Raw genomic sequence first — 24,048 nt, 5'->3', positions numbered from 1 at the left:
AAACTATAGCAACTGTGGTTTATGGTATGTAATTTGTCCAAAATGTTAAACAGATACTGAATTTTGGAAGTAGTGGTAGCATCAGGACCAAAAAGACCAAATAACAATGCATAGTTGAATATCTAGGGTACAGTAAATCAAATCAAATGTTAGATTATTTAGAAGTTTGTAAAACTTCATGAGCTTGTCCAAGATAGTAAAATATATGGTTATTTTAAAATTAAGGTTGTCAGTGTATACTTTTTCAGATGTAAAAGATTCAATAATGAACAGGATTTCCATGAATATAGAATAGCCTGAATTACTTACATTGTAGTTATTTTCTTGAGCATTTGAAGTGTTTTTGTGCATTTCCTTTTCTTTTTTCCTCCATCAGAGACTGTGCAGTTGATTCAACTTGTGTGTTATGCATGGAATGCTTTTTGGGAAGTGTTCACAGGGAGCATCGATATAGGGTTAGTAAGTTTGTCTATTACTTTAGTGATTTTTTTTTTACTTTGAGTTTATGCTTTATAGGGGTGTGCAAATCATTGCTAGACATTACCAGTAAAACCAAAAAATACTATCCTAAATACCCTGAAAGACTTCACTGTACCATAAGCTGCTCTTTAAATAAGCTGTTGCTACTTGCAGGGCATGGGAAAGGTGGCATTCTTTTAAAGAGTAACTGACAGGTATAATGAGGGTGCCAGATCTGAAAACTCCTTTTGTCAGCCCCCCTCCCCCCCAATCAATCTTGAATCAGATTTGGGGCTTGGAGTTTGATTGGAATTCTGACACCTTTTGCACTTCAGATTCAAATTCTGCACATCTGTCAAAGCCCTTCTGAGATCATCTGCATATAATGTTCATACCCTGAAGACATTTCTACAAGCACTTCTGTTTTGCTTTGCTGTCAGTTGTGGCAAAAATGTCTTCTGGAATCTATCTACGGATGACCTGAGAAGGCCCCTTAAATAACTGAGCAGAACTTTCTGGAGGACACTGATGCCTCAGTGTTTCAAGAAGTGGCACTTAACTTGTGATACTGTGTGACTATAACGGTCCTAACTAGAAATTGGGTGGGACTCACTTAATACTGCCTTGCTTAGCAATAGAAATTCTGGTCCCGATTGTAGTCGTAAGTCAAGTTAAGAATGACCGTTAATGGGTAGGAAAGACCCCCCCCTTCCCATCACAATATTCAACTTCTGCTCCATGAATTTAAGCTTGGATTCTAAAATGTCACACAGCGGTTATCTTGTAATTCTTCCCTAAGGAATAATAGGCTAAGGAACTGTAAACAGTTATTAACTTTTGAACCATTGTTTATTTCTGTTTTCATTTGACCAGTATTTTTCCATTCTTGCACATTTTGCATAATACTTTAGATGACAACTTCATGTGGAGGTGGGTTCTGTGACTGTGGTGACACTGAAGCTTGGAAAGAAGGTTCTTACTGCCAGAAACATGAACACAGTACTTCAGCAACAGAGGAGGATGAGGTAACAAGATGTGCCATCTAAATTACAGTATGTGATGCTGAGATACTGTGTGGAATTAAGAAGATAGAGAGTAAAATTTTAGACTATACTATCTTGGCTTACCTGTCATAGAATTTCATTACTTAATCTTGTATGGACAAATAATTTTATTCAACAGATTTTTGGGATTTTTTGGAGGAGGCTTTTTAATAATAATTTTATTAAACATTTCAATTAAAAAAGTTTTTTTTTTAAAACAAGTTTTATTAATTTTCAAAACACACAAATCATCATTATCCATTACATGTTTAAACCTTTTTCCATTATAAATTTAACAAGTCAGATAAACTATAATTCTTTTAAACCATTTCCATATAAACATACAAAAACCTCTTATCTAATTTCTCTTTACTTCTCTTTACTCTTATTCAATTTCATTATTATTATTTCATCTATTTCTTTCTGACTTAGTTACCATTATTCTCATTCTATATTTCTGCAAGGTTTTATTCTCCCCCCCAAAAAAACATATACACACAACACACAAAACATAAAAAAAAATCTTTTTGGAAAGTAACTTGGACCCAGGTATCTCTCTCTTCATGGACTTCAATTATATTCATGCTCATCTTACATATCATTACTTATTTTATTTACCATTCTAAGTTTTTTATATTAACTTCTCCACATATTTCACTCTTCTTCATTCTATCTTAATTAATCATCTTAATTTGAGTCATTATATTTGTATCTTTTGTCCATTTTTTATTGTCCCTTTGTCTCGTTCCTTTTTTAAAAAAAAGAAGTTTCTCCTGAAATCACTAATCAGAGTATGATGCCTTTCTATCTCCCCCCTAAATTAATCAAATTAACCTTTAAAATAACGCCCAATACCCAATCCGATTTTGCTTGGTACATTCTATCTAAATAGTACATCCAGAATAATTAAATACATAGTTAAACAATAAATCTAAATATTAAAAACAAATACTATAATAGAAATTTTATAATAACATCAATACCATAATCTTATTAAACTCTTTAATTAAAACTCAATATTCTAAACCTCCCCTCATATTATTAAATTTTAAAACCAATCATTATTAAACATTTCACCATTTTAATCTCTTATCAACTCTTAAACCATTTAAGTTATCTATTTCTAATACAATACTACAATATCATCTTATGTACCTTGCAAAATCTTTTTGAAGAAATTATACTTTATCCTTTATCCCTAAAAAAGATTCCTTTTTTTCCCATTTAATTTCAAAACTTTGTAGCTTTTCTCCACCTTTTCCCTTCCTTTCTTCTCCCAACAAACCTTTCTACCCCCTTCTTCTAGCCTCTGCCTTACTGGCTTCCCTTCTCTGTCGTATTCCTTTTCCCTTTTGTTTACTATCATTATATTGATTTTGCACCTTATTTTTCCCTTTCTTAAGTGTTTTTTAAATCTTAAGTCCTTTATTTCTCTTCCTTTCCCTCTTACTTCTTTCTTGGTCGAGTTCTGAAATTTATTAAAAATGGCTTCCTTTCCTTCTTCTTCTTCTGCTGTCTTCATCTGTTGTAATGTTTGTTGATAGTTAATAGCGCCATTTCTAAAAAAAGGAAGGCTTCTTTCAAACCAGCTTTACGATTTTTTTTGCTTGTTCATAATCTTTTCTCAGTTCCTCAATAGAAAGAGCCATTATAAATCTTTTCTTTTCTTTTCCCCTTCTTTCTTCTTACAACAACCAGAATATTCCACAGAAAAATAAAACAGTCCCAAAGTTATCAATCAGTCCAAACCAAGGCAGAGTTCTCACTTTCTCCTTCTGGGGTAGTATCAATCAGAGACAAAGAAAGTCCAAATCTGTTTCTTAAAGTCTTATTGCAAAAGATTTACTGAGGCTATTTTGAAAACAGAAGTGTGTAGTATTTGGGTCTGAAGAGTGCAAGGATCATGCATGCCCACCTTCACTGTACCATAAGCTGCTCTTTAAATAAGCTGTTGCTACTTGCAAGGCATGGGAAAGGTGGCATTCTTTAAAGAGTAACTGACAGGTATAATGAGGGTGCCAGATCTGAAAAATCCTTTGTCAGCCCCCCAATCAATCTTGAATCAGATTTGGGGCTTGGAGTTTGATTGGAATTCTGACACCTTTTGCACTTCAGATTCAAATTCTGCACATCTGTCAAAGCCCTTCTGAGATCATCTGCATATAATGTTCATACCCTGAAGACATTTCTACAAGCACTTCTGTTTTGCTTTGCTGTCAGTTGTGGCAAAAATGTCTTCTGGAATCTATCTATGGATGACCTGAGAAGGCCCCTTTAATAACTGAGCAGAACTTTCTGGAGGACACTGATGCCTCTGTGTTTCAAGAAGTGGCACTTAACTTGTGATACTGTGTGACTATAACGGTCCTAACTAGAAATTGGGTGGGACTCACTTAATACTGCCTTGCTTAGCAATAGAAATTCTGGTCCCAATTGTAGTCGTAAGTCAAGTTAAGAATGACCGTTAATGGGTAGGAAAGACCCCCTTCCCATCACAATATTCAACTTCTGCTCCATGAATTTAAGCTTGGATTCTAAAATGTCACACAGCGGTTATCTTGTAATTCTTCCCTAAGGAATAATAGGCTAAGGAACTGTAAACAGTTATTAACTTTTGAACCATTGTTTATTTCTGTTTTCATTTGACCAGTATTTTTCCATTCTTGCACATTTTGCATAATACTTTAGATGACAACTTCATGTGGAGGTGGGTTCTGTGACTGTGGTGACACTGAAGCTTGGAAAGAAGGTTCTTACTGCCAGAAACATGAACACAGTACTTCAGCAACAGAGGAGGATGAGGTAACAAGATGTGCCATCTAAATTACAGTATGTGATGCTGAGATACTGTGTGGAATTAAGAAGATAGAGAGTAAAATTTTAGAACTATACTATCTTGGCTTACCTGTCATAGAATTTCATTACTTAATCTTGTATGGACAAATAATTTTATTGAACAGATTTTTGGGATTTTTTGGAGGAGGCTTTTTAATAATAATTTTATTAAACATTTCAATTAAAAAAGTTTTACAAACTGAAAAAGAAAAAAGAAAAATTGTGCAGAAAATAAAAAATAAAAAGGAAAATAGGAAAGAAAATATTGTAAAGTAAAAGAAAAGAAATATGCAAAGAAATGACTTCCCCTTTATCATAAGTATAAACAATTTTAGTAACTTATCACTTTCTCTTAAAATATACCAAATGATTTCTTTTCCCCATCTCTTATTTATAAACAAATCTATATAACATCATTTCAGTTCTGGGGTCAGCAAAAGTCCAGTAATGATTACCAGAAAAAATACCTATTTTAACCCTGATCAAATAAATCCACATTACATTCCTCCCTTTTTACTTTTAATAATTTTATCCATAATCTCTTCAAATAATTCCATAGAACCTGATTTCTTTTCATGTTTTTCTTTGTACTTACGAAATCCTTCAAAATGTTAACAAGTTTCTTTTGTAAATCCAATATAGGAAAGCAATCCAGGCCACTCTTGATTTGCCGTTTGTATATTTCTTTTAATTATTAATATATCAACCAGTTTAATTTATATACCCAGTGTAGAATCTTTTTCTGTACCATTCTTGTAGCCTATCATTTTTTAATCCACTTTCAAATTATTGCTCAGTTGCACCCTAATCTAGTAAAATTTGTTCATCTTCTATAGCGTCTTTTAAAAACAGTCTATATAATATGGTAGATGCTCTTAAAGTTAAGATTTGCTCTTAAGGTTGGGTCCACAGTTCACAAATATTCTTCAATATGTCTTGCTCCAGTCTGTATTAGTAAACCAAATTTAATTACTTCTCATTTAATTGAAAAGTACAAAGAACTAATCTTTAGTTCCCTCTTGTATCCAATCTTCCAAGTCCTATCTGGTTATGTTTTATTTAAGAATTCAAAACAAAAGCATTTTTCCACAGGAAGGATTCTTATAATTAATTTAAATATCTTATATCCATCTCAACTTTTAGTCCATTTGTAATTTTCCAGAATCACCCTTTTGTTGCTTATTCTAAAAAAACATGTTTAAGTCTTTAAATTTATATTTAAAATTTCTTTCATTAAGGATTGGACTAAACTCATCCAGTGTTATAAAACCTGTCGATCCAAGGGTTGCTACTAATAACTGGAAAGTAGTTAAGCAAATTTCTAAAAGTGATTAATAAAAGAGGCTTGATATGAACATTATGCCTATGTAGGCTGCATTACAGCTGTGAGCTTGATTGAAATTCCTCAACTCCCAGTGCTCGACTCAAGAGCCAGAAGTCTCCATTCCTGCAGTCCACTCACAGGGGCAACCTCACAATGTCTCCATTTTCTGGAGATCTGTCTGATCACCAATCTCCACAATTCTGTCACTGCTCCTTCAGGGATATCTAAGTTTACTTCGAATCCTCAGGAGATTTTTTTTTTTTTGTATTTTTAATTTTAACAGATTCCCCTTTTGTGGAAATGATTCATAATCTGTCTTAGTAAGAGCATCCAATTAATGCAGGCCTGTCAAACTGGTAGCCCGCTGGGCTGGATGTGTCATGTTCAGGCTATTCTCACACCAGCTCCGCAAAGGCAAAAAATGTCTCAATATGTCAAGCGACACAATAGAGTTTGACACTCGTGAATTAATAGAAGCTAGAGAAAAACCAAGGAAAATGTTTGCAAGACTCTTATATAGCATGTCACCACTATGTTTTCATACCTATAAAAAATTACCCTAATTTCAAAAATTCCAGTTAGCTTAGCCTGAAACATCTGGAAATACACATTGAAAGATAAAAAAGGAATGAAGAAAGCATAGTGAATGTTACATAAATTTTCAGAAAACCGTGAAATGAAATATTCAAATTCATTTGGGTATATTCACAGTCAATATTAATAAATCCCCAAAGACAATTCCTGTAGAATATTATAGTAGAAAAAAATGAAGAAAATGTCTTGGTATAATAATATTTTCACTGTTTTTATTTTAGGATCCTGTTGTGCACTTGCCAGAAGATATGATAACGAAAGTGTATGGTATTTTTGCAGTCGTGTTTCAGTATGCTGTAGATATATTAACATGGGAAAAGGAAAATGAGCTGCCACCGGGTTTAGAAACAGCGTAAGTTGAAAACCAAATTCCTAGTTTTGATTCCTAGTTTTACTAAAACATTATTATGATTGTTCTTTTAAATAGTAAAAGAAAATTGTATTATACAGGAATTATTTGTAAAAAGTGACTTGAATTGTAGTGACTTCATGGATGGCAGTTCAGGCATGTTACCACAAAGAACTTACCTCAGAATTATAAATTCAGCTTTGTACGTCATCATAAAAGACTTCCTAAGTGACTGTGTCCAAACAAACTGGTAACCAAATCAAATTCCAAGAAGGTCTTGTCAGCTAGAGTCCAGATTTGAAAGCAGTCTTCATGACCTGACATTGTTTCAATGTCTTTACGATTATTGCTCCTTAATTACCAGCAGTTCCTTAACCTGCCCGCATCCAGGATTTATCAGCTCTGTTGTTGTTTTTTCAAGAATTTATCCTTGAGTCTTGCCAAATTTAGAATTATATTTTATACTATTAATATTTAGCAGAATCAGGCTGGCTTTATCTAGACTTAAAAGTCAGAACTGGGCTTAGCGAGTAATTTGATGGGAGACCACCCAAACTTCCTTGGCTGTAGGGTAGCCTAAACAGTTCTTTAAAAAAAACCTAGGAAGAAAACAATAGCACTTTTTATTGTTAGTAGGAAAGTTTAGTGTCTGTACTCAAACCTACATTTTCACTTTTGTCAGTATTTTATTCTGCTTCAGTTTGAACACTGAAGACAGCTAACAGTAAATGAAATGCAGAAACACGTGAATAGCAAAGAGATTTGTCCAGATAAAAAGCCAATACAATTTGTAATGGGTAAGTGTTTTATTGGTATTGCTATATTATATTATTAATAAAAACATTTAATTGTTGTCTTTAATTAACAAGTTGTACTTGTTCTTACTGCATACTTTCTATACAGTACAGAGATTGCATTGAATAATGGAAAAATGATGCCAAAAATACTTTAACTGATTGAAATGACTGAATATGTGGTTTGTGATACTGTCTTTACAGCAACAAAAATGATACTTATTACTGCATGCTTTTTAATGATGAAGTCCACACATATGAGCAAGTTATTTATACACTTCAAAAAGCAGTAAATTGTACACAGAAGGAGGCCATTGGATTTGCAACAACTGTGGATAGAGATGTAAGTAATTTATTTAAGCTTATTAATTTTTTGCTTATAAATGTATTCATCTGTATATTATAAGTTCCTTGGTATTGATTAAAGAAAACTAGAAGAATATGGGTGTGACAATTTCCAGAACAATATTAGAGCATGGTTCAGTGCTTGAGTATTTTTATTAATGTCCCATTAATAAAAAAATTAAATAATGCAGAGTCTCTCCCTGTCTCTTTTGCAATACAGTATATACTGTACAATATGGAGGAGTTTCTACTGGATGCCTTCCCAGTCTGAGAAACTTTTGCAGTATACAAAGCCATCAGAATTGTGATTCTGGGAAGGCATTTTTTTTTAAATTTCAGCATAGCAAGACATTTGCTTAAGTTTATACTTTATCAAGCACATCAAACTATTTAAAGTGACTTATACATACACAGCATATTTTTGATCTGGTACAAGTAGTCTATACATTTATTATAGCCCCCATTCTACTGTCATATTATCACCCAACAATTCTCCCATGAGCTGTTCAGAGCATCCAGTAGTAGTGGGAGGTGTGGGAGTAGTGCTTCAGTCTCTGCATGACTACGCTGGGCTTAATTTGTGGAACGTTCCTCCTCCTCCATGGGACTCCTCCCCAGCGTTCCCCAGTTTTGGCTTGTGAGGGATAGGCAGTGCTTTTTCATTACTCCTTGCCCGAAACAGAATTTCTCTTTTCAGGTTTGGAGACAGTCAATTCATCTTTCAGGTTCTCTCAACAAATTGCTTAACGATCTACCCACGCTGCCTTTTCCATCTGGCCGTTGGTGATCGCTGTACCTGGAAGCGCTTTTCGTGCCCCGAAGTGGAGGAAGGCTTCGGCTTTGTTCTGCTCCCCCCCAACTGCTAGCCCTGCCCTTGCCATAGCCGCACCGTTTTAACAAACGAATGGCGTGGTTTTGTTTCTCTCACTTGCAACCGAGTCGTATCGCTGTTTTCCCCCCAGAACGCCACCTTGGGGTGAAGGGCTTAAACACCTGGTTATTTTCACCCCTCCCAGCCATTTAGTACTAAGGGAAAGCTGTCTGGAGCTAATCCCTTCTCACGGCGGGAGATTGCTGCTAGCGTGCGTGCCAAAAATAATGGCCGATCGCCATTTTGTTGTAGGCGAATCATGTGGCCGCGCTAAGTGCAAATCTTCTGTAGACTATGTCAGGTAGTTTCTTATTCCCGATCAGAGGGTCTTTATTCAAAAACCCCAAGGAATTATTGCAACCTCGTTTTAAACCCTATTCGAGGCCGTCCTGTTATTCTTGTTGTTGGCTTAACCCTCACAGTTCTCCCTAACCAGCAGCACAACAGTGAGCACCTAGGCCAATGTCCGCCTGTGCAGGGAAGCTGTTGAAGGCCTGTGATTAATACTTTGGCCTGTTGGGCATTCTCAATTTGGCTGATTGGGATATTGGGAAATTAGCTGTTATATTGATATATATTTACATACTTATATACGCTAATAATAATAATAATATACTAGTAATATAATAATAATAAATTTATTATTATTGAGATACAACTCATATTGGAAACATACCGTGTTTCTCCAACAATACACCCCCCCCAATAGTAAGACCCAGCATGTTTTCTAGGCATAAAATGAAATTAAGCCCCTTCCCCCAAATTTAGGCCTATTTTAAAACATGCAAAATTGGGGGGGAAGGCAGGGAACTTACCATTAGGAGCACCCCACGGGCAGCTATGCCTCGCCATCAGCTGCTTCTAACAGTGGTCATGGTGGAGCACAGAGGGCTCCCTACCCCCACCAAGCGCCTTTGCTGAAGACCCGGGTCAGCAGGCGGGCGGCGTCGGCATGGATGGAAGTTATGGAGGCGGCTCCCCCATCGGAGAAACGCTTCCACGGTTCCCACCGCTGCTGCCGCTGTTGTTGGAGACGGCACTGACGAGAGAGGGACAGCTGCAGCTTGGCCTGGGCACGCTTGGAATGCAGGAACGGGCTGTGCACTGGGACTTTTGGAAACTTGCAGAGCCCGAGCCTGGAGCACCAAGGGTAGCAACAGCAGAGATGCTCGCTCGGCTCTTATGCCCACCCAGCCACTCAGGATTAAACCAAAACGCAGCACGCAGTGCTCCCACGGACCTCAAAATGTTTTTTTTTCCTGTTACGGGGACGGGGGGAAAGCGGAAGCGACTCAGATGCTGTTGTTGGAGATGGCGCTGGAGAGAGAGGTGCCAGCACTGGCAGGAACCGTGGAAGCTACAGAGGCCTGAGAAGCGGCTGAAACGCTGCCAGCGGATATTCCCGCCGCCCACCCGCTGACCTGGGTCTGCAGCAAAGGTGCTTGATGGGGGTAGGGAGCCCTCCACGCTCTGCCAAGATTGACCAGTAGGAGTTGCTGGTGGCGAGGTGTACTGCCCGCGGGGCGCCCTAGGCAACGGTGTATGGGGGGGAAGAAATTAATTCACCCCCGAAAAGACGTCCTAGCCATTTTTTTCGGGGCTTAAAAAGAAATAAGGCCCGGCCTTATTATATGAGAAACACGGTATATACATATTTATATCTAAAAATGGGGGGGTTTCAATTTCAGGGCACCCTGTCCACCCTTTTGTCAGGCCCCTGGGCGTGCCAACCGCCTATACAGTATAGTACTAAATAACAAGCATACTGTAAAATCTCTAATCGAAATGGCAGGTGATAGTGGTTCCCAGACCTCAACCTCAAGGGTCAAGTCTAAATCTCAGCACAAATCTAAACAGACAAAAGGGAATTCTAAGGCCTCAGAAAAAGACGCCAACAGGCGCCACAAGGCATTGGAAAGACAAATAGATAAGTGCACACGGGAGGCACACAGGACCTCTCAAGCTTCTTCGCCCCCAGTCCAGTGGTGTTTTCTCTTCCTACCTTCCTCCTCCCCAGATCTCTCCCTCTCATCCAGGCGCAGCATGGCTCCACAGAGTCAACGCGCCCAGTCAACTGGATCACGAACCATGCGAAGGGCACCTGAAGCGATGTTCACACCAACTGCTACCAGTCTTCGACAGGACCAAACTCTTCCAGACTAAGTGCCAGAAAGGATGAAGGCCTGGATGGAGATGGCTATCCATCAGGGAATCTCAGCAGGTCTACAACATGCGGTTCTGACCAGGGATCAGCCTGCACCCGCTGAGTATGATTCACGATCAGTATGATCATTGGCCAGGTCAGAGCAACACTATACCCAGGTACAGTTTCAAGGGGATATGCTCTTCCAAGGGCCGCAGGAGGAGGCGGAAGAGGTAGAGCACATTGATCCGATGGAACAGATTGAATCAGGATCAATACATGAAAGTGACCCGGCCCTTTCAGAAGCGGACCCCTTAGAAAGGGGGATGTCTGAGGATGAGGGCCTTGTTCCCGAACAACCTGTATTTACAGGCTTATTCCACCCAGAACTATTCAAATCAGTATTGTTTAAGGCCAGAAACACTGTGCGCCTGGACAAGCCGGCCCCTTCTACCAGTCCAACTCCTTCAGAAGAGGGACCAGAAGATCTAATTTTCAGCCAACCAGTAGTCGAGGCAGATGTGATTCCAGTTCCTCACATATTTGCGGACCTGGTACAGAAACAGTGGGCTTCTGCAGCAGTGTACCCTGCCCCCATGGGTTATGACAGGAAATACTTTAATTTGGCCCCTGATTTCTTAAAATTGTTGAATACTCCCGAGGTAGACGAACCTATTGTGGGATTAGCGTCCTCGTCCTCCATTCCCAGTGAAGCACTGGAGGCATTAAAGCTGGAGGAAAAACGGGCCGAGCTGGCCCTACGCAGGGCCCATCAGTCAGATGCGTGGGCCATCAGAGCGGCCATGGCCGCTTCCTTCTTTACCCGTTCTTCTCTCAGATGGCTCCAGATCTTACGGGAGCATGTCCCCAATTCCAACATTAGGCACACCAAGACATTGCAAAACTTATAGCAGCCGCTGAATTCTCAGCTAACGCAACCTTTCATGCAGTTAAGTTTTCAGCCAGAGCCATTACTTCACATGTCACAGCGCGATGCTTACTATGATTAAAACATTGGCAACCGGATATTAAGCACAGATGCAAGCTGGCTTCATCCCCTCTTGTGGGAGACAGACTGTTTAGCCCTTCCCTCGATCCACTGCTTTTCGAAACTCAAAATAAAAAGAAAATTCTACCTTCCCTTTTTTGGAAGTCAGATCCTAGAAACCCTCAGTCCTTTTGGAAGGGATCCTTTCGGCCCTTTTATCAGGGACCATTCTCACCCAGATACCAGAGACCCCCATCTTTCCGACCAGGGCAGCAGCCAGAGAGGTCCGACTTCGGGGATAGGAACTGAAGGGGTGGCCAGTCCAAGAGATCCTTTCGAGGAGCAGGAAATAGACCTTTCCGGTGTCCAAGATGGACCCAGCTCCCATTGGCGGCCACCTTAAATTATTCGCGGACCAATGGGACTCATCGTCTGATTCTTGGGTCAGAGACGCGATCAGATTCGGCCTTGCGCTAGAGTTTCAATCCACACCCCCAGACTTCTTTATGTCCTGCCCTCTTTCCACAGATCTCGTTAAATGAAATCTTATGGAAACAGCTATACAACACCTACTGGACATACGAGCCATCCAACCAGTAGCTACCGAACAACGAGGGCGAGGTTTCTATTCACATCTTTTTGTTGTTCCCAAAAGTTCAGGGGGTGGGGTGGAGAGCAATTTTAGATTTGAAACGTCTTAACCGATTCTTAATATATCGCAAGTTTAAAATGCACACCCTACAATCCATCTTACTTGGCATCAGAAAGGGTGACGTCCTTACATCCATAGATCTGACCGAGGCATACTTACATATTCCCATTCGGCCTTCCCACTATAAATTTCTACGATTCTATTATAATAACCACCTTTTCGAATATGTGGCTCTTCCTTTTGGACTAACATCTGCCCCCAGGACCTTCACAAAGGTTCTCACAGCTAGTGCTGCTCATCTCCAAGGTGTACCTGTACGAATCCAGTGTTACCTTGATGATATATTAATTTTGTCATCTTCCGTTCATCAAGCACTCAGAGATACTCAGACCACATTACAATCCCTACAATTACATGGGTTCTCAATCAATTTGAAAAAGAGTCAATTTACACCATCGACTCGATTAATCCATCTAGGGGCAATCATAGATATGGTGGAAGGCAAAGTTTTCCTGTCACCAGATAGACAAAACAGCATCCATCAATTAGTTAAGGAAATCAGAGTTCAAAAAAGGGTACCCCTAGCTGACCTATCAAAATTGTTAGGCAAGATGATCTCATGTATATCTATTCCTTGGGCCCGCTTCCACACTAGATCTCTCCAGTGGTTCCTGCTCCCGTACCAGCGATCTGGCTGAAGCAACTCCAAATACAAGGTCAAGGTTCTATCAAAGGTCCTCATATCTCTCCACTGGTGGACCAGACCAGTCATAAACAGAGGTTGTCTCTTCAAAGAGCCCCACAGACTTACCATCACTGTCGATGCCAGTCTGTTTGGATGGGGAGCTCACTTTCAATCGCTCACAGCCCAAGGCCACTGGTCCTACATAGAACAGTCATGCAGCATAAACTGGCTGGAGCTTTGAGCAGTACACCTGGCTCTCCGCAGCTTCCTTCCACAGGTACGCAATCAACACATACTAATATTGACCGACAACATAACAGCAAAAGCTCACATAAACAAATAGGGGGGCACACAATTGAAACACCTCATGTGGGAAGCGGAGCTTGTGTCGTTGGGTGGAGAGCAACCTACTTTCCATCAGAGCACAGTACATTTCGGGACTGTCGAATACACAGGCAGACTGGCTAAGCAGGGCACGATAGATCAATCAGAGTGGCGCCTCCATCCGACCCTGTTTCAAGAGGCGGTCAGGACATTTGGACAGCTGGTGGTAGACCTGTTCGCTTTCCCCCTCAATGCTCAGCTCCTGAGATTTTTTTCCAAGTACTCCTTGCATGGAGCGGAGAACTTCAATGTGCTCTGCTGCCATTGGCCCCCGGGACTTCTGTACACATTCCCGCCACTTCCACTGCTTCCCAAGGTCATCCAGAAGCTGCTAGACAAGAGGGCGGAGCTGCTTCTAGTAGCTCCTTACTGGCCCAGACGGCCATGGTTTGCAGACCTCCGCAGTCTATCCGTATCAACACCATGGAGAATTCCGCCGGACAGGGTCTTGCTAACCCAGGGACCCCTTCAACATCTGGACCCTCAATGGTTGCACCTGACTGTCTGGAGGTTAAGCGGAGTCGTCTGAAGAGTGAAAAGTTTTCCAACAGAGTTATCGCCGCCAGATGCCCCTCAACAACTTGCATTTACAATGCCACGTGGTCCAGTTTCTGCAAATGGTGTACCAAGTCTCAAATTGATCCCATCTCTCCATCTGTGGCTCAAATCCTAGAGTACTTGCAAGAGGGGCTTGACAAGGGATTATCACCTAATACGTTGAAAAGACAGGTGGCGGCTTTGGCGTCAGTTATCACTTGTGAAGGTCTACTATCTCTTTCCCATCACCCATGCATACGGAGTTTCCTTTGAGGAGCAAATTTATGTCCGCCAGCGGTTCACCATTATCCCACCTGGGACCTTAACAAGGTCCTTCTTGAACTCACTAAGTGCTCTTTCAAACCCTTGAAATCATCAAGTCTCCAATTTCTGACGTATAAAGTAGTTTTCCTCGTAGCGATCACTTCCGCTTGTCCTATTTTGGAACTAGCAGCTTTGTCAATCAGACAAGATCTTTGTGTCTTCCATTCTGACCAGGTGGTCCTTCGTCCTGATCCTACATTTATACTCAAAATTAATTCGGCTTTTCACAGGGCACAAGAGCTGATACTTCCTAATTTTTGTCCCAGACCATTCCAAGGGTTGGAACTACAATGGCATCGGCTTGATGTGAGGCGAGCATTGTGAATATATATTCACCGCACAGCGACTTTCAGAAAAATGGAAGCCTTATTTGTGTCATTTCAGCCCAACACTCAGGGATGCAAGGTCTCATCTTCTACAATAGGCCGTTGGCTACGGGCCGCGATAACAAAAATGTATCAGATTCAATCACTACAGGTGCCCAGGGGCATAACAACTCATTCAACAAGGAGCGCGGCAGCGTGGGCCACACAGGCACCAATAACTGAAATTTGTCGAGCCACAACCTGGGCCTCTCCATCGCCCTTCATTAGGCATTATAAAATAGATGTGTTTGCATCCGCTGAGGCCTCTTTTGGCAGAAGAGTTCTGCAATGGGTCCACAGAGACCAGGAGGGGATTCCAAGCCAGACGGAGTCCCTCCCGTAGGACAGGCCAAGCTTATTATTAAGTAGTGGTATGTCCCACTACTGGATGCTCTGATCAGCTCATGGGAGAAAGGCCGTTGGTACTTACCTGACACGCCCATTCTCTTTGAGCTGTAAACAGCATCCCGCCCCACCCTTTTTCCGTCTGGTGGGGTCCTATTTCGGCCAACGAAATAGGGCATTGAGGACGAGGGTGTTTATTTCTCGTCTTCGCCTAAACTGGGGAACGCTGGGAAGTAGTCCTATGGAGGAGGAGGAGCGTTCCACAAATTAAGCAAAGCCTATACATGCAGAGACTGAAGCACCTACCACTACTACTGGATGCTCTTCACAGCTCAAAGAGAACGGGCGTGTCAGGTAAGTACCAACGTCCTTTCTATCCTTTTAACTTATTAATCCCTATATATATTGGTATGTATTTGTGGTTCCTGGAGAATTCCATAGTTTTATTCATTCTCCTCTTCTATATTTGCAGTTTAAGCTATGGAATGTATGTAATTTTCAAATTACAATAATTTGTTTAGCAAGTATTTGATGCTGATGGAAACAATGACTTCTGACAGTCTTTGACTTACATCATTGCACCACCCCCACAGTCATGTGATCTGATTTGGGCACTTGGCAACTGACATGGATTTATACAACAGTTATAATGACCTGGGGTTACATGAGCACAATCTGCAAGCTTCCCAGCCAACTTCTGTCAGGCAATGTCAATGAGAGAAGTCATATTTGCTTAATGATGTCACAGTTCACCTAAAGACAATTGTGATTCGCTTAACAATTGTGGCAAAAAAAGTTATAAAATCAGACACAACTGACTTAAATGACCAGATCACTTAGCAATGGAAGTCCTCGCTCCAATTGAGGACTACCCATATATGGATTTATATTATATATAAAAATACACATATTTTCATCACTTTCAAGCCTACCTGTCATATTTTCCATTATGAAAAAGTTCAGTGGTCCTTATGATGTTTTCCTTTGAGTTTTATGAGCATTTACAGATTGAGTGAGGGAATTTGTAAAATATTTAAGAGGTAAGAGGGATAATAAGATTGTAATTGATTGTGAAAAGAAAGTTGAAAATGATTTGTATATATTTCTTATCTCTAACCTTTTATTTTAATTTTCTTAAACATTATTATTTTGTTCTATTGTCTATGATATGACAATTCTTAATAAATACAAATTAAAAAGATTTATGAGAAATTGACATTTTCCTTTTGAAAGAAATTTCAAAAGCAAATCCTTTTTCATCATATTGAATAAAACTGGTAGGAAAAACATACAGGGTTATTTTTGTGTACAGCTTTAATTTTACTACTAACTTGGATAGCCATGTTATGTATCCATGTATATACTCATTGTAAATTTAACATTCCATAGATTAACTTACTGAATATGTAGTCCTTCAATTTTATGTATGACTGAATCTATAATTATTTAATATTATAATAAACACAAGTCATCGTTGATGTTTAGCAGACATAATATAATTCAAGGACAGACAACATAGTTGACTGCAGTCCTGAACTATATAGCACCCTAAGGATTTAACAGTTAGCCATTTTTAAACTATTCAATGTGCCATTATAATGCATTATGCAGTCTTTTTTTTTTTTTGTTAAGAGTCTATTCTGTCATGTCATTTTAGAGGCTATATGGAAGTGGAAATTGATGTGGAGTTAAATAGTTGGTACTGAAGCTTTTTCTCTCTATAGTAATGCTTTACCTTTCTGGATTACCTTCTTTCTCTTGCATAGAAGGCTATGTGAGAAATGATGTGTAATTATTAAGAAGTCTTTAGTGATAGTTTACAAGAAAGCTTCAGAATTTTGATCAACTAATCCCTATAATGTTTGAATTATCTTTGAATTTCCATGTGCTTGTTTAATAGGGGCGCAGATCAGTTCGCTATGGAGATTTTCAGTATTGTGATCAAGCCAAATCTGTGATAGTGGTAAGTTCCATGGTTTAACTTTCCTTAATAATAAATTATTGGTTCAGCATTACCATCTCACAATTGTAGCCTATCGGTAGTTATAACAAAATGCATGTTTAAAGTTGCAAAGAACAAAATAATTATTCAATATTGGAAAGACAAAGACAATACAGACAAACAGCAATGAAATATGTTTGATTAGTTTTTCCAATTAAGTATATTGGAATAAAAATGATATAAGAATTTAAATTGATATAAGATGTTATTCTTTTATCAGTTTGTAAAATTATTCAAAAGAACTTACTGAATTAAAATTGTTGGCATCTTGTATTAAAAATTACACCTTGCAAATAATATTTTCCTTAAGTATTTTAATGTTTAAGTGAATACATCTTACACAAGGCTTTGTTTTAATGAAACATTTGACTTTTACACCCTTTAAGAGAAGTACTACTCGCCAGACTCGGCCATTGAAGGTTCAAGTTATGCGTTCATGTATTGTTGCCCATCAAAGCTTTGGTCTGAAGCTTCTCACTTGGCTGAGTAACATTATCGGATATTCAGGTACTGGAATTAAAATATGATCTTTAAAAAAATCTGAGGTAAAATGTATATGATTGAAAAACTAGAAAATATTTTCTGGATACTGAAGGCTAAGGGTAAATATAAATAAAATGTTCTGGTTAATTACATTTTTTTTTACTCAAAATTATAGAAGCCATAATACTTTAAATTGGAAGAAGTATATAATTGGATTTCTCAATATTATTTTTCTAAAAGAAGCTGCAAGAATATTTTGCATTGAAATTTTATTGTGGAGGGTATTCTTTCTTGAATATTTGGTATTCAAAATCATCTCGTGGAAGGAAAATGTCCGCATGCCCAGTTTTCAGCCTCTACATGTCCCATTTTCTGCCCATCCCAATCCCCGCCGCCCAGAATGGACCGAAAATGGGATGCGTGGAGGCCAAAAACAGGATACGGAGACTGAAAATGGGGCGCACAGAGGCGGCAATAGGGGATGGCAATCCCTGCATCCTGAAACAGCTGATTGTCAGGTGCCGATCCAACCGACAACCAGTTGCTTGTGCTAATCAGGCTGTGCTGAAGCTGACCGGGCTGTTTGTTGTTTGCTGCAAGGAGGCAAATTGCTGGGAGGCAGAGGCAGATATTTTTTTTTGTTTTCCTCCCCAAAAGCTAGGTACATCTTATACTGCGGGCGTCTTACACTCCGAAAAATACAGTAAATACTTCCAGTGCTAAGATTCTGAATGTTAGTGATTAAATGTCATAAATATAACAGAACTAAATGTATGTGAAACTTAATTATGGAAGCAGACTAATACTCCCTTTTGACTCTTCTCTCCTTTTTAATTAGATGGTCTTCGTAGAATATTGTGCCAAGTTGGTTTACAAGAAGGCCCAGAAGGAGAAAATTCTTCCCTTGTTGATAAATTGATGCTTTCTGATTCTAAACTTTGGAAAGGTGAATTAATTGTTCTTTTTAAAAATAATAATAATAATAATATCACCAAGTGTTGATACATTTTATGTAGCCTGTTATGCAGTGTTTGCTTCTTTGTCCATTTTCCTGTATGGCCAAAGAATATGTGTTTTTGCTACTCACCAAATATTAGGCTATTTTTAAGCATTCTCTTAACAAGATTTCTGTTAACAGTTTCAATACCTGTTCCAAATAAACATGCATAGATTATACTGCAATCCTCTTATAATTAGTAGAACTAACTTTACAGGGTTGATTAGTTTCTTATCAGGGTTTGGGAGCACAGTTTGAAGTTCACTCTGATAACAGCATCTTTCTCCTTAGAATTTGTAAATATTTATGATTTAAATATTTATTAATATTTATTAATTTGTAAATATGTATTGTAAATATTGAGGCAGCCCCTCAAATATCAGAATTTGAGGGATGCCACAAAGAAGAGAGGGTCAATCTATTTTCCAAAGCATCAAAAGGCAAGACAAAAAACAATGGATGGAAACTAATCAAAGAAAAGCAACCTAGAAGCAAAGAGAAATTTTCTAACAGTGAGAACAATTAACCAATGGAACAGCTTTCCTTCAAAAGTTGTGGGTGTGCCATCACTGGATGTTTTTAAGAAGAAGCTGGATAGCCACTTGTCTGGAATGGTATGGGGTAGCAATAGCAATAATACTTTAGACTTATATAATGTTTCACAGTGCTTTACAGTCCTTTCTAAGTGATTTACAGAGTCAGCATATTGCTCCCAACAATCTGGGTTCTCATTTTACCGACCTCGGAAAGATGGAAGGCTGAGTCAACCTTAAGCCAGTCAGGATTGAACTGCTGGCAGTTGGCAGAGTTAGTCTGCAATACTGCATTCTAACACCACCACCATGGCTCTCCTGCTTTTGCAGCGGGTGGTCTAGAAGACTTCCAAGGTGCCTTCCAATCTGTTATTCTGTTACATATATGCTCATCATCTGAGTAAGCAACATAAAGCACAGAAAAAAGTAAGAAGTAATTCAATAAACAAAAATAAGGTGGGAGATAAAAGCAAAGCTAAAACTCTATAATACCTACGTTATTCGCCATACCTCTCCATCTCTTTCTGTACTTACCAAACATCCTTGTTTCCACCATGCTCTGAAATTAATTCATATATATACTTCTTGCTCTTTAAATATCTTTCTTTCTGAGAAACACTTTAATGTCATACAAGCACAATTCTTCCTTTCAACCCAGTCACTCTTCTTTCATGCAATTGTGTAGATTTTCAATAATTCTTTTTCTCCATATGACCAGACCACTTTATTGAACTTTTCTCATAGTGATCATACATTTAATATTCATTCATTCATAACCCTTTTCTTGTTTAAGCTACACAAGGTTCTGAGGTAACTCATTCCCACTGCTTCTTTTATGGTTCTCCTGACACACAGAATTAATCATAGGTTTAGAGCAGGGATCTTCAAACTTGACAGCCTTAAGACTTGTGGACTTCAATTCGCAGAATTCCTCCTCCAGGGATGTTAGTTCAGGAATTCTGGGAGTTGAAGTCCACAAGTCTTAAACTTGCCAAGTTTGAAGACCCTTGGATTAGAGGAACCTTTCAAGTTTTCTCATCCAACACCCTGCTCAGTGTAGAAATCCTCATACCTTCCCATCAAATATTTGACTGCCGTTCCATTGCTAAGTAACTTATTACAAAATGGGCAGAAACATGCTCATATATACAGCCATTCATTTTGACAAATATTCATTTCCCACAATAGTCCACATACTATCTACAACCTTTTGCCAACATTTCCTATTTTAAGATGTCTCCATTATTTTCCCTATTTTTTTTAAGTAAGCATTTTGCCAGTATGCATTGTTTTAGAGCAGGGGTCCCCAACCCCATTCTGTGGACCAGCACTGGGCCACGGCACGCCAGAAACAAAGCTGCGCAACCAAGCAAAGCCCCATCTATGGGATGCAGGCAGTACACAACCCATCCCCTCCAGTCTGTGTAAAAACCTCTCTCACAGAACTGGCCCCTGGGGGCTGCTATTTTAGAAGGCCGCCTGTTACATAATATTCCATAGTGTAAAAACATTTGGTGCTATTTAGGGTTTACTGTTATTTTTTAATAGACTCTTCTCATGCAAGTTGACATTTAATATGTATTTTTTCCCGACACTTCCCTTCTTCATCCCCAGGAGCTAGAAGTGTGTATCATCAGTTATTCATGAGCAGCCTACTTATGGATTTGAAATACAAGAAACTGTTTGCCTTCCGGTTTGCCAGGGTGAGTACTTTTCAGTTACAAATTCTTTATAATATCGTATTATTGATTTGGCTTGGTTCCAGTTCCAACATTGACTCTGGATGAAGTTGCATTTCCCCTATAGATAATCATCCATGGTTTGGGAGTCCCTTAAGACTCGCAGCACCTGCTATAGCAGCAGGCAAAAGCCAGCTGTGGGTCTTTTAGAATCAGGAGACCCTTGCAACAATGACTTGTAAGCTACAAGTTTCAAATGCAGCAACCAGTCCACTAACTAGAAATAACAAATAAATTAGTGTTACATCTCTATTATGATTACTTCAATGATTACAAATATGATTCTAGATCAGATTCAAAGTACTCTACATAATTTGACCCCCAAATGTGTATAGAATAGTATTCTCATCTAGTTTGAGATCACCCCTTGTGATCTCTGAAGGATCACAATCCCAGATAAAGTAAATGGTGGTTCTTCTCAGAAGCTATCTCTCCTTTTAGAATAACTTGCTTCCTAAGATACAGAATGCCCCTAATTTAGTAGAATAAATGAAGATTCAATTTTTATGAGGCATTTTTAATACTCAAGATAAAAAGGTGGCACTTCATTAATTGGTTGAATTATTATGCAACTTCTAATAAATATCATGGTCTTGAATTGAATTGAACTAATGATTTTCAATTTTCCATTAACTCATTTTTATATTGTAAAAAATATTTCTATATATTGCACAGCTCCATCAATTTAATTTAAATATTGATTGAATCCAAAAATGTTTCCTATAACAATGGATACATTTGGTATTTGTATTTAATTTCCTATTGCTGCTAAGGGTGTCCCCTTAGCCATAAGTTTAGTTATTTGAGATATAAATAGTTGCCAGTTTTAGAACATAGTTTTCCATCACAAATATGAAACTTAGACAAAACATCCAATCAGTGCAGTTTAGAGGTGAATTTCCCCTTGTTGTTTAGAATTATCGGCAGTTGCAGAGATATTTTATGGAGGATGATCACGAGCGGCCAATGTCGGTGACTGCTCTCTCTGTTCAGCTCTTCACTGTACCTACTCTGGTGAGTAGTACTATCTTTTTTTAAAAACTGATAGTTGGCACTTTCTGCCTTTTTTGCCTTCTTCTTAATAGAATTATGAGCGATTGCAGAATGATTATGTGAAAGATGACCACGACAGGGAGTATTCAATTGCTGACCTCTCGGTGCAGATATTCACAGTACCTTCTCTTGTAAGTATTTGAATGTTGAATGAAACCTTCTGTTTGCTCTGAAGGCCATCTAATACAGATATAATGTATGTTTGGAATCCTAAATATTGATTCTTATATAATTTATGATTAAAAAAGACAGAGCCTACCTGTAACAAAATTATAATTTGTAGATTGAAAAAAAAAGAGCCAGTATATGGTGGTAGCGGTTAAGGCACTAAACTAGAAATTAAGAGGCTATGAGTTCTGGTCCTGTCTTAGGCACAAAGCCAGATGCACAGAAGAAGGTATCATCTTTTAACTCCAAAATATGAGTCCAATAAATGGCTCATGTAGGTACATACAACATACTAAAACTTCTGAATTTCTTCTCCCCAGCTCACATGCTGTTACGTTTTACTGATTGTTCACCATGTTTTATCTTTACTTTTATTTTTCTCTCCCTATTTTGTGCCCAACTTCATTACCCAACTTTGTCAAGTTTAACTTCCTCACTGCATTTCCTTCATATTTTTATAGATACAATCCTTTCATTTCTTAAATTCTAGTGAGATTTAACCACTCCATTTTAATTTCATTGCCACTTTGTTCCTTAATACGCTCTCATATTCTGAATATTGCCAGATAATCATAAACATTCTGCCCCCCCATAATTTTATTTATTACTGAAGCATCAAATTTAGTGTGTTTCATTTCCAATTTGATGATTTTGAGTTTTATTTAGGATGTGCTTCTCACATCTGTGGTATAAATAATTTTGTGTTTATAATATGAGGAATTCCTCTCTCTGAATCAAATCTTCTGAATTTGATTTTCTAATTCCATCTCCTAAATTTCTTGGCTTCACTCATATCTTCAGAGCCCATGTGTCCACCTCAATACTGGACTTACTCTAAGAATTGTCCTTCTGTCTTTGACCTTATCAATCAAAGGTTTCTCTACTGGCATAACTCAAATTCATTGGAGCTATAAATACTTTCCACTGTGTCAAGATGGTAATGCCTTTTAGGGGTTACCCATTCTTCCTTCAAGATTTTTCCAATCTGTTATCCCCCCCCCCCCCCATTTTTTCTCTACTTACTTCTCTTCCATTTTTTTTTTAAATCAATACTATGACTGGAGGAAGGGAAATTGTTTTTTATTACAATATTAGTAATGTAATAATATTTTTTTAAAAAAGTTTACAAAATGAAATAAATAAAACTTGCATTTGGAGCCTACAGCCACACCACGTTTAGAGTGTGGTCTTTGATTTGCTATACCACTGAGTCTCAAAGTGTGATTTATGGACTTCGGGGGTGTTAGGTATAACATTGATACCAAATATGGTTTGGGTGAATAAATATATAAAACTTAGATATCATGGTTTAAGTGCTTATCACTTTAAGCACAATGCAGCAGGCAATTAGCCGATTAAGGGTGCGGTTAGAAGTTACAATATAAGGAAGCATTAGAAGCTGGAAAGCTTACTGACTGTAACTGTGTGTTGCTGTAACTGTTACTGTGTGTTGCTGCGACTAACTGTGATTACTGACTGTGAGTGCCTGTGACTGAACTGTTATTGTTTGCTACTGTTTGCTGATTTACTGCGTAATTCTACTGAATATCCAGCGTTTGTTTCTCTGGAGAGTGAAACCGGAGGAGGAGAAGATATCTTTATCGGCTGATAAAGATATTGCAAGGACTCTTAACTTGGACAATACTAGTGAGTCTTACTGGATGGAAATACTGTGAATGACTTAATGGACTGAATGACAATGCTTAAACTCTAACTGGATTAAAAACTATTTAAACTACAAACAGTGTTTGTGTTCAGTGTGTGTATACTCTGGGGCCCTTCCGCTCTCCTTTGGTTGCCTGGTTTGACTACTGCTGCAATACTCTTCTAGGGTTTATCCCCAATTCCTATCATGGGTTATGGGCCCAGCAGCATAGTCTAACTAACCAGGATATAAGCAGAGAGAGTTGGTGTGAGTTGCACATTACTGTAAAAACAAACTGTTTTAATTAGTTTAAAATAGTCAAAATATCTGAAGAGTAATGGCACAAGTAAATTTGTCACAATTGTCCATGATATCCAGGCTGGATGGAACA

The 24,048-nt window shown here is 38.5% G+C and overlaps 1 protein-coding gene across 3 annotated transcripts in view; it reads left to right on the top strand.

The window, feature by feature from the left end:
- UBR2 (ubiquitin protein ligase E3 component n-recognin 2) overlaps positions 1-24,048 on the top strand; it is a 78,599-nt gene that overhangs the window by 7,780 nt on the left and 46,771 nt on the right. Inside the window, exons 3-11 of one of the 3 annotated variants that reach the window (XM_026683285.2) lie at positions 377-455; positions 1,371-1,484; positions 6,477-6,607; positions 7,603-7,741; positions 16,938-17,000; positions 17,426-17,546; positions 18,361-18,468; positions 20,667-20,755; positions 21,877-21,975. In XM_026683285.2, coding sequence (XP_026539070.2) covers positions 377-455; positions 1,371-1,484; positions 6,477-6,607; positions 7,603-7,741; positions 16,938-17,000; positions 17,426-17,546; positions 18,361-18,468; positions 20,667-20,755; positions 21,877-21,975 — 943 coding nt within the window. Of the gene's footprint in view, positions 1-376; positions 456-1,370; positions 1,485-4,195; positions 4,305-6,476; positions 6,608-7,602; positions 7,742-16,937; positions 17,001-17,425; positions 17,547-18,360; positions 18,469-20,666; positions 20,756-21,706; positions 21,806-21,876; positions 21,976-24,048 lie in introns of those variants that run through there. The other 2 variants (XM_026683295.2, XM_087963170.1) reach the window with 2 other exon arrangements.

The sequence above is a fragment of the Notechis scutatus genome, chromosome 1 (assembly GCF_049901735.1).
Source record: "Notechis scutatus isolate UNSWTSFEM ecotype Mainland chromosome 1, rNotScu1.2, whole genome shotgun sequence".
In the NCBI taxonomy this organism is placed as follows: domain Eukaryota; kingdom Metazoa; phylum Chordata; class Lepidosauria; order Squamata; family Elapidae; genus Notechis; species Notechis scutatus.
The sequence above is the reverse complement of the archived record's forward strand: the minus strand, read 5'-3'. Positions and strand labels throughout refer to the sequence as shown.